Genomic DNA, 11,376 nt, shown 5'->3' on the forward strand with positions numbered 1-11,376 from the left:
AATCTGAAGATAAACTTAGGGTATCTCTTGTATATACTGGACCTCACTTACTTGACTAAAGTCAGTGCAATTTCTTACACAAGATATTCTGCGATTGTAGAAAATAAAGCTTTTAGCTCTCGTCTGTCTCTCTCCCTCTTGGTCAGCACTGGAGTATTAAACTGAGGTTTGAATCTGTTTAGGAATCAGCAAACAACCTGGTAAGGAAACAAACACGAACTCTTACAGAGTGGTGTCAAGAAGATTAGATTAGATCTACTTTAAGATTTATTCTGAAATTTTGTGATTACGTGAGATAATGCTCTGTTCTGAGCATCACGTGGTAGTTAGCTACCCTGCGTCTACTTTAGGATGAATGATGCCTCCGAGTTATACAGGTACTGTTACATGTATGTACAAAGGAGTCAGATGCCACTATTTAGCTGATCAGTCTGAACATTGTTCCTAAATGATCTGATTGACACTAAATTTTGAAAGAATTCTTGAATTTTGCATTGGCATTTTTGCTCAATACCATTAAAACTAAGTATTTACTAGCCTTGTGCAGTGTGATTTAAACCTGGTGTAAATACATTCAGTGAGCAAAATCTTTTTGAGATTAATTACGAATCATGATTATGGAGCCTGTATTTATTATTAAATGCTGTTGACATTTTTGTAATTATTCCTATACTTTTGGTCAACAAATTCTACAAATTCTGAGAGAGTCAAGAATATGCTACATTCACTAAGTAATGTGAAATAGCTAAATTCATGCCACCTTCCATCCAAAGATGTGAAGTTTTGAGAAAATTTTAAATCCCACTGGGATTTAAATAATGTGGCTCTCACTTGTGCATATTAACAATTTCTAGTTTCTTTATTTAAAATCAATGTAGCCTCTTCCTCATCGGCATCATTGTTTGTTTCAAGCAGTACTGTCCTCCTATGTTTTTGGATAGTCTCACCTCACCCTTAACAGCAAGCAGTACGTCTGTCACCACCACCAGCCCCCATGAGAGCAGTGCTCATGTTAGTTCATCCAGCAACAGGAGTGAGACAGGGGTCATAACCAGCAGTGGAGGTAACATTCCTGACATCATCTCATTGGACTAAAGGAGGACTCACTCAGTTCTAGGAATCATTCATCAAAACTGCTCTTTCTTGGATCTCGGGTCCATGGAAGCTATTTTTTTTATAACAGTTACTTTGATATTTATTAAAACGTCAAATGGATTCTTTTGCTTTCTGAGAGATGAACACAGATGACTGCAGCAAGAACCAAATGACACACAAGACTTTCTTACTCATGCTGTATTCTCAGCATCAGATGCGTTCAGCCATAACTGTATCTTCCTGGGAGATGGATTTCAGTTTCATGTTACTGGATGGATTCTGCAAATCAGTTAAACATATTTTTGGTTGTAATAAACAGCAATAAAATCATGTAAATGTTCAAGTAAACTTTTTTCTAATTAAAAAAAAAAAGATGTAATCAGTGATTCTGAAATGACAGCAAAGTTTGTTTAACCTGATGTGAAGGAAAAATATATGGAAAGAAATTAAGCTTGCCAAATGAGTCCCTAACGTGGAGATTTGGTCTCTTCCGTTGAACTGATGAAGTCTTGATAAGTGGCCAAAGCTTGGGTTCCACTTTTCTTCTGCAGTTCCAGTTTTCTTCCTGATTCCATCAAAGAAAATGGCCTTTGTGTTAACACATTTTTTTCCCTGGTTGTCATTTACACTTTGATATTGCTTGCTACTGAATACAGAGAGAAGTTCTAGGATTCGGCTACTCTGTATTAGCGAGTATGTTGAACACTACACAGATTCTGCCCTGACACCATGTGTGTGGTTTTTGGTAATTGAACATTTCATTGTAGGGATTTCTATAAATTTTGGGCTTGCCTTTTCAAAAAGAATTCTATGCAGCCATTGAAGGAAATGTTTTTGGAGTAAGGTGGCTGGAGTGTGTGTTAGAATTGTGTTCATACCATCCAAAAGTATTGAGAACTTAGAGGCAGTGGAAGAACAGATTTGGGGGAAGTGGGAATAACAAAGTTTAACTTGTTTCTAAGAACTTCTTTTGCCCATTTACTTTATAGAATAATATTCAAGTTTTTGTTGAAACTTTTCACATTTTCATAACACTGACCAGAATATATGTTTTAGATCTCTGATTATATTGAAAGAAAAAGCAAATAGCAAGAGATAGGGATGGCATCAGATTTCCTTTTTCTTTTTTAAAGAGAAAACCCTCCTGAAATCACAAAAGACAAAACAGAATTAGGAAAGTCTGAATTTAAATAAAGAAGTGTGGGTAGGAGGATGAGCCTTAACCCCACTTTGAAAACCACTGTCTGATAGTGTGCATTTGATTTTAAATCCCTCAAGAAACTGAATTCTACCCTTAGAGAAACATTTTCATTTAACTTCCATATTTTCTTTTGCTTCGTTTGGCTTCCTAAATAATTTTCGAGTTCTCAAGGAGTTAATACTTTCCCAGTGCTTAGCTTTCTCTCCCCAATCTGTCTCTATTTTAAAGATAAAGCCCTTTTTGTAAAACGACTAACCTAACTGATTCTCAGGCTCAAGTGCCCAGATGAAGAGTATCAATTTCAGTTGGAATCTCAGAGACCCTTGACTTCAGGGTTGGTGCAACTCCAGGGAGCTGACCTGTCGAGTGCTTGGGTTTTGCGCCTCCTCGAGTTGTCACGGCCTGTGTGTACCTTTTGTACTGACTTACGTCCATGTGATTTCCTGTATCATCCCTTTGACTACAGCGCCCCTCACCTAATAAACTCGCAGTAGTTGTGCCCTAGTTGCCAGTTCTAGCTTGTCATTAGATTTCCAGTCCATGTTCTAGTCTTTTGGTCCAGATACAGAATTTCTTCATGGTAAAATTTTATGTTGCTGCTTTAAATACAGATGTAATTTCTGTTAACTCTGTATTCAGATAGAAAAAGTAACCTGATTTGTGTGATATAATTTGTTAATAAAGAAATGAAGTATATTTGTTATCATTTTGTCACCCTTCAGATTCTCAGACTCCCCTCCCCAATTTAACCAACAGAGTTTTTATAAGGTAAATGAAAATATTAATAGAAATTAGTTTATTTTCTTGGTTCTTGTAATGGATACCTCTGCTTTTGTAGTTGTGATTTGTTTCCTTTTTGATGTTTTATGTGAACAGCTTTAGTGTTCGTTTTGGTGCTTCCCACTGAAATTACATACACATTTTTAATTTATGTCATGCAGGTGACTTAACATTTTTTAAAAATCATTTAAGTTTATAATCTTAAAATTGGGGTTTTGCCCGTGTATCTTGGAAGATGAGCACTTTTCTTTATGCCTTTGGCCTTATGATAACGGCATGGTTATTAAGCCATTATCCCTTTCTCGGTGTGGTCACTAAGTATTTTCACCAGGACCCTCAGTTTTTAGCAGTTGGTTTTGCTAGCCCAGACTTTCTGTTTAACTAGGTATAAGGCAGTTTCAGAGGAGGTCGTCTTAACTGTTGCTTAGATACCGGTGATTATGTAGAGTATTCTGTTTAAGAAAAGGATCTGCAGTCACCAGTCTCTTACAGACACCTGCCACCCTTTGTTGTTATCTTTACTCTCATAGAAATCTTAAGGGCTTTTCTTGCTTTGGCAACTCCTGACAGTGTACTTGGTGCTGCATATAGCTTCACGCCTAAGGTCTGCTTACATTCACTAATTTTCTGACCCTTAGGTGAGCCTCTTTAGGATTCTACTTCCATTTCTGCTCAGAAGGTGTAAATACCTGGCATTTGGTCCCAGGACAGTTATAAAGGCCCAATGGAGCAGTAGAGGTAAATTGAGGTTCTACGGCGCTCATCTGATGTGTTTCAGGAAAGCTAGAATGCAAATACCATGATTAGAAATTCTGCATATGAATAAGTTGATTTGTAACTCCTGGTATAAAACAAGTTTCCCTTAGGGTAGAATCTTCAGGAGTTTGAAGAAGAGGAAGATGTTGCATCTTAGGTGAAGTGTTCCCCAGAGACTGTTCCGACTTGGAGATTCAGACCTTGCAGACGTTCTGCCTTCAGACCAGTCCTGGACACTTAGGATTTAGTGACCAGTTGTCTGTCTTCCTTCTGCCGATAAAGTCTTTACTAGTTACCTTTCGTCTTTCTAAAGTTGATTTTTACAAAGCATTAGTTTAAGTCTCATAGGCCATTCATTTCTAGCCCCCAGTTGGTCAAAAAGCATTCAACGGTTTCATTTTTTTTTTAAGTAAACACCTTTATTTTCCTCATTCTCTTTCCATCTGGAAAAATGTAGAGCAGTGTGCCATTTAAACTTGGGTTCAACACTGTATGTAGTGGCCCTGGATCCGTGAGACTCGGGAGCTCACAGTCATGGAGATGGGCGATTAACAGCTCAATCTGACCAGCTTTTTGCTACAGCTTTACAGTAATATGGTGAAACTTGTGGAAAAGACTTAAGAATTCCTCTGCTTTTTTAAGAGTCTGATGCTACTGTCAAATAAATGATTGGTTTGTAAGCATTTTTTGTTGTTGTTGCTAGGAACCACACCAGTTCCTAGCAGAAACAAATAAAGCTATATAGAAATGTCCATTCTTCTTTAATGCTTGTCTGATTCCATAATGTTTTTGTTTCATTTAACACAGTTATGCATTGTCATTATGGAAAATTTAGACAACACAGAAAAGTATAAGGAAAAATAATAGCCTGTAATTCTGTCATCTGGGGTGGGAAGAAAGCACTTGAGTATTTTTGCATATTTCTTGCTAGCTTCTCTGCTACTTTGCTTGTTTTTACATAGTTTTACTGATTCTTGGTATAATTTGTGTCTTGGTTTGATTCTCAATCTGAAGACACAATTCCATGTCATTAAAAACTGTCAGCCTTGATTAGTTGCATGATACTCCATGGAGTGTGCCACGGTTCACAGTGCTTTTCCCTGTTGGACAGTTTAGGTTGCATCTCATGTTACAGTTGAGTGTCTTTTTGCATAACTCTTTAGGAAAAATTCCTAGAGGTGCGTCTCTGGGTCAAGGATATGAACATTTTGTAGTTCTTGCTTCATGTCACCTTTGCAAGTGGATACACTAGTTTATACTCCAAATACGTGGTATAAGAAGAGCTGTCTGATTGTATTCCGGGAACGTGCATGACTTAACCTCTCTGTAGGTGTCTGAACTAAGCCCTCTGCCCTTCTGACCCTGCTGGGCTGGGCTAACTGACTTGGAGGTAGGTGGTCAGCTACGGTTTTCCTGGGCTTTCTCAGTTTCACGTGTATCTGACGTGTTCCACAAACACCCATGTGTAGATGTCCCAGTGATTTCTTGTAGTTTTATTTGCACTGTGAAGTAGCCCCTTGCCAGACTACATTTTCCAGTCTTAGTTAGAAAATACTGACACAAAAATATCGTTTGTGCCTAGGGCCGGGCCTTAGTAGCCAGCTCTCTCTTTTGCTCTTCCCGTAGGCTCCATTTTGGCCTTTCTGAGCTCCCCAAAGCCAGTAGGACCCCCTGAGCCAAAGGCAGTCCAACCCAAACTTGAAATGTGGTGAGGCGGGAACAATAGAGCTGGGCCGAGCTTGGCTTAGTTCACTTCGTGTTCTTGGGCGTGCCCAGGCAGACCTTGGTGTTCGTTCTACGGGCAGCTGTGGGGAAGGGAGAGCAGATCGCCCTCTTCAGGTGTTTGTTCACTTCTTGATTAGCATACCACATGGATCATTTCCCAGCTGCTTTTTATTTCTGAGTGGCTTTTAAAGCTTATTTTGAATTCTCAAAGCATACCTTTTTTAAGTGAAGGACAGTGAAGTATGGTGTTATAAAATAGAATATCCTCTTGTTTCGGCCTTCATCAGACTACTCAACAAATACTTATTCAGCATGTTTTGTAAGTGTATGTGGGATTCCGTAGTATAAATGATCTGGTCCCAGACTTCAAAGGGTTTATAATCAAGTTATCAAAAATCAAGGTCCTTATCTAACACAAAATGTGCTAAGAACTTTACAAAAACGCCTCGGTCCTTACAGTAGCACTTCAAAGGAGAGTGGTGGTGTCCCCATTTTACAAATGAAGAAACATGTAGGTGAGTGTCACAGTGGACTTGGGGGTCTAAAAAGCCCTCTAACTAAACCGGAGTGGCATTAATTAGGTGCGCCATTTAGGAGACAGATAAGAGAACCTAGACATAAATTATGAGAACTCACTTCAGACGTGGGCACAGGAAAAAGGAAGGGAGTGGGTACTGGGGTCAAAGGAATACTCGAGATTCAGCGACTGAGTGGGTATAGGTGTAAAAGCTGAGTCCATTTCTCAGGCCTGAACAACCAGGATAATGGTGCTGTTTGCAGAGACAGGAGGCAGCTGAAATGGCCATTAGTCTTCTGGGGGGACAAGGGTAAGTTGGATAACAAACTCATCTTTGTTGCAGTCTAAAGAAGTGCAAATTTTCCATGTCTTCCATTTTTACCTTTACTCGTCTTCATTCTGCATGTATTCTAGTCATGCCCAGTTGCCCATCCTCTCCTCCCTAACCCATGCTCGGCTGCATCTCAACCTTTTCAGGACAAATTTTGTTGTTGCCTGAAGTGTGGCCACGTCTTGCTCTCTCCAGTGTGGTCTGTGCTCGTATTCCACGGATCTCGAGGTGGTGGTTGCTGCCCTTTCTATCATAATTTCTAAACTTCTCCCAAGGCCTCTGACAAAAATCTGCCCCTTTGCAGCCCATGCCAAGAGGTTCTATCAGCTGCTGTTACCATGCACCCCGATCACTCCATTCGGCTTATCGAAGGCTTCACTTCCTGAGTGATGGTGGTATTCTTGGTATCCTCATTCTTATGGATGGTCCACCCTGCAGCGTGGCTTGTGAGACGGTTGGTTATCTCATCTACAACATTATCTTCCAAGAAACTCCCTATGGCCATTTTACCTCTTGTTTTCTCTACTAGTTCAGCTTTGACTTCTCCATCATCACAGCCTTGAACATATCCTTGCACCCCTCCCTCTCAGTCAGTTACCCCTTAACTTGGCTCTGCATGGTTCTTTAGCCCCTTCTCACCAATTATTATAATCACCCCCTCCATCAGAAGACCCAGTGCCAGTACCTCAGCATGAGTGCTTCACCCTTGCTTGCTTGTTCCAGTTTCAGATGATGTAGGCCTTTGACCCTTTCCTTCCTGTCGTCTTCAGGACCTTTCTCCATCAGGCTTTCCCTCTATGCCTTTCATCTGCACAGCTTTTGCCTTACAAAAGTGTCATTCGTCAAGTGCTTGACATCTGCACATGCCAGGCATTGTATCAGGCACTTGGAACCCGAGATGGCTAGGTCCCTGCCAGCACCAAAGTTGTACTCCAGTAGAATATGCAAAATAGTGAAATAGGGAGATTAAAATGCAACTCTGGAGGGTGCTACAGCAGCACGTAGGTGAGACAACTAATTGGTTTATGGGGGTAACATCCAAGGAGCAGGGGAGTCGATTGGAAGTGTGTCAGATAGAGGGCTGAAATGTTCACAATGGCTGGACATTTGTTCAGGAATATTAAGAGAAGTGTGTAAGAAATGAAGGGCCTTGTAAAGCAGTGAGAAGGCAATGAAGAGTTCTCACAATGAGTCATTACAGTAACGAGCATTTGTTGAGTTTGGTGTGATTGTCTCCATGTCACAAACGTGGAAACAGATTCTGTGGGTAAGTTACTTGCCTGAGGTCATGCAGCTTGTAAGTGGGGAACCACGTTTCAAACCCAGCTTTTAACCACAAGAGAAGCCTTTCCTGATTGTTCTTTCTAAGAAGGAGGTGTTTCCTAACTATCCTTATCACATCATTCAGGTTATATCTTACGTGGCACTTATTACAGCCTGTACCTATTTTATGTATTAGTTCATCGTGTACTGTCAATTTCCCTGACTAGATTGTAAGCTCCACAAGGGCAGGGGTGATACCTTATTTCACTTGCATCCCAGAGCCTGACATGGTGTGGTGCACAGTAGGTGCTCAATAAATATTTGTGAATGAAAAACTGGTGGGTAACTGTGTTTTGACTTACGCTGTCCGTGGAAATCATTTAACACCTGTGTAGCAGGTGTTCGTTCACCCAGAGAGGAAAGCAAGGAAGTACATGACTGGGGCAGATGATAGTGGTGAAAGGCGCTGGGGAGTTGGGAGGAAGTCAGTGCACAGACCTAGAGTCCAAGATCTGGGGCAAGGGCTGGGAACGGAGGAGTGGTAGGGCACGCACACAGTGGGGTAATGTGTGAGCAGGTCTTGTATTAAACCTGAAAGTCTCAGTGACCCCTTTTAGATCCAGCCTGTATATGTATAAGGCTGGGGAAATTCATGTAATCTACATCATATACTGAGGACCACTCGTCTGGCTCAGGTACATTACACCGAGTTACACCATACAGTTGTGCATGTAAACATTCTAATTTATCATCAGTCTCACGGCTAACAACCTGACCCAAGTCATTACTGGACTCAGTACTTGGGAACTGTGTGATCTGAAGTCTCTGGGAGTCATGGCCACATGCCGTTAGATGAGCTGTAGGCTTGTCCTACAGCACACAGGTGGTCCCCAAACCATGAAAGCGCAGCAGTGCATCCAGAGAAGCCAGTGAGGAAACAAGCTGGAAAAGGATCACAACGAAGACAGCAGGAACAACTGAGATAGAAGGGTGTGGTATCAGAGCAAAAGAGTCAAGTATTTGAGGAAGAGTGAAGTTAAAAGGCTTTTGATATAAAAGTTTTAAAAAGATTTCAGAAACACCATTTCATTGAATCTACCTGATTATTAAGTCCTTACATAAACAAACTAGGACCCACGTTTTGGTGTGTATGCACCATCCCCCGAAGTACTGCGGTACCGGGTCATTGCACGGAGTGGGCAGAGGACACTCCTTCCATCTCACTGCTCCAGAAATGCACTTAATAAATTGTCCTCACGTAGAGGATGTATCAGATACTAAAATTGATACAAACAGGTAACTACACTTGATCTTTGCCAAATGGCCGAGAAGCAATGACCCATTGCTTTCAGCCCCATTGATTGTAAAGATGTAGCCCATTAAGATGTAGGAGAGGAGTGAATCTGTCTTAGAACTCAAGAATTGGCCCTGGCAGGTGTGGCCCAGTGGACTGAGTGCTGGTCTATGAGCCCCAGGATCGCCACTTTGATTCCCAGTTGGGGCACGTGCCTGGGTTGGAGCCAGGTCCCCTGTGGGGAGCACGCAGGAGGCAACTACACATTCATGTTTCTCTCCTTTCTCTTTCCTTTCCCCTCTCTAAAAATAAATGAATAGAATTTATTTTAAAAGTTAAAAAAAAGAATTGTGGTCATCGAGATCTTCCTTTGGCTCCCCCACCCAGGCCATAGCCAGTAACTCCCTGCAGGACGGTTTCAGTGGAGTGACGGAGGTTGCCTCCAGGCTGCAGTGGGATGAGGGCTGCAAAGTGATGATGGAGTGGGCAGATCCGAAGGACTCCAGAACTGGCTGTGATGGAGGGCGAGGCTGCAGCGAGGGAACTGCCTGACAGAAATTTTAAGGACGGGAACATCTTGAGCCTCATGTTCAAATGCTAATTGGGTGGTGGGATGGAACCAGTGGGAGAGGTGAAAACGCAGGGCGTGTGGGCGGGGTTGGCCGAGATCACCGGTACACTTACGTTCCCCGGCGGGAGGGAGACGCTCAGGTCCGTGTCGGAGGCAGAGGAAGCGATGGGTGTGGACACAGGCGTGTGTGTTGTCTGGGTGGCGAGTGGAAAGTTCTCGTCTAATGGTTTAGTTCCATGTCGGAGAATGAAGGGACGTGAACTGAGTGATGTGGCCCGTTCCAGAAGCGGGGCACTGTGAGGAGGGAGGTGCAGAGACAGCAGGGTTAGTGGGAAATAGTGGCCCTAGAGGACGGGGAGGAAGGTGGACAAGACAAGGACAGCAGTGAGTTGGACACTGTAGCCTTCCGGTGGCATCTGTGTATCTGGGGGACTTTCCTTCAGCACTGCCCGATGTTAAAGCCTTTTTATTCAGGGTTGGGGCTTTGTCAGGCGGGCGAGCAGAAGAGTGACAGGAATAACATCTTGGGGATGCTGGCAAGCAGTTGACGTGACGGAATCACACTCCTGAAAGTGTTCTGGCTGGAGTGAAAAGGCACACGTAATTGTCGAGTTCCACGGATTTGACTTTTACTAACTTGGAAATCTGCGTTAGCTACACTCACTTCCATTTCTTGGTTTTTCTGACGCTTTTTTTCCTGACTTGTCAGGAGTTCCTTTTCTCTTATTTCTCCCTGGAAATGTAAACGTAGATGTCACCTTGCTTGGCTGGCTGCCTTCCCCCAGCCTCTTGACCCAGGGTCCGTGGTACACACAGCCCGTGCTCCCAAACACCCAGGAAGGCCAGGGGTTTCTGTTGACCAAACTATGGCAAACATCTAGAAGAGTCTTTATGTTCAACCTGTCACTGTATTTGAAGTCAGTTCCTTGTAGGCAGCACATAGTTTTGTTTTGGTTTTTGGTAGCACCTTTATTGAGATATAAGTTACATATTGTTTTAGTTTGCTAGGGCCTCTGTAAAATGTTCCACAGATTGGGCACAATCACAGAAATGTGTTTCTCCTGTTTGGAGGCTGCAGGTCTGAAATCAAGAGCGGTTCCTTCTAAGGGCTCCGAGGGAAGGGCCTGTTCCAGGCCTCTCTTTTTGGCTGATAGATGGTCATCTTCGCCCAGTGTCCCCTCATGTCTTGTCTGTATCTGCATCTCAGTGTTCAGACTTCCCCTCTCTGTAGGGATCTTAGTCGGGCTAGATTAGGGCCCGCCTCACCGTTAGGTGCACACACGTTTAGGGCTGTTATGTCTTCTTGGAAAATTGACCCCTTAATCAGGCTTCTCCTTATCCCTGATAATTTTTCTAGCTTTGTCTGAAATGCATATGGTGATTCCAACTTTCTTCAATTAGTGTTAGCATCTTTCTCCATCCTTTTCATCATCTGTGACTGTATTTAAAGTGGGGTTCTTCCAGACAACGTATGGCTTGGTCCTGTTGTGTTTGATCCAATCCGACAAGTTGCTGTCATTTAATTGGTATATTTATACCATTGACATTTAAAGTGATGATTGACACAGGTGGGTTAATTAGTACATGCCATATTTTTTCCTGTTTTCTATTTGTTTCCCATGTTCTCTGTTTTTCTTCTACTTTTTTTCTTCCTTCTCTAGTTTTTTTTTTAAGATTTTATTTATTTTTCAGAGAGAGGGGAAGGGAGGGAGAAAAAGAGGGAGAGAAACATCAATGTGTGGTTGCCTCTCACGGCCCCCCAACTGGGGACCTGGCCTGCAACCCCGGCATGTGCCCTGACTGGTAATCAAACAGGCAGTGTTTTGGTTCACAGGCCAGTACT

At 42.4% G+C, this 11,376-nt stretch overlaps 1 protein-coding gene and 1 non-coding gene across 6 annotated transcripts in view; one reads left to right on the forward strand and one right to left on the reverse strand.

Moving 5' to 3' along the window:
* Positions 1-8,003, forward strand: part of PIAS2 (protein inhibitor of activated STAT 2) — a 76,831-nt gene extending 68,828 nt beyond the window's left edge. For 3 of the 5 annotated variants that reach the window (XM_036010244.1, XM_036010245.1, XM_036010246.1), the window contains exon 14: positions 913-8,003. In XM_036010244.1, the coding sequence (XP_035866137.1) occupies positions 913-1,095 (183 nt within the window). In that variant the 3' untranslated portion in view covers positions 1,096-8,003. The remainder of the gene's footprint in view (positions 1-912) is intronic. The other 2 variants (XM_028523768.2, XM_036010247.1) reach the window with 2 other exon arrangements.
* Positions 8,004-8,813: 810 nt separating this feature from the next.
* Positions 8,814-9,004, reverse strand: LOC114507204. Its single transcript, XR_003685467.1, has one exon. It is a non-coding gene; the product is annotated as a U2 spliceosomal RNA (small nuclear RNA).
* Positions 9,005-11,376: the final 2,372 nt, after the last annotated feature.

The sequence above is a fragment of the Phyllostomus discolor genome, chromosome 9 (genome assembly GCF_004126475.2).
Source record: "Phyllostomus discolor isolate MPI-MPIP mPhyDis1 chromosome 9, mPhyDis1.pri.v3, whole genome shotgun sequence".
Taxonomy (NCBI): Eukaryota; Metazoa; Chordata; class Mammalia; order Chiroptera; family Phyllostomidae; genus Phyllostomus; species Phyllostomus discolor.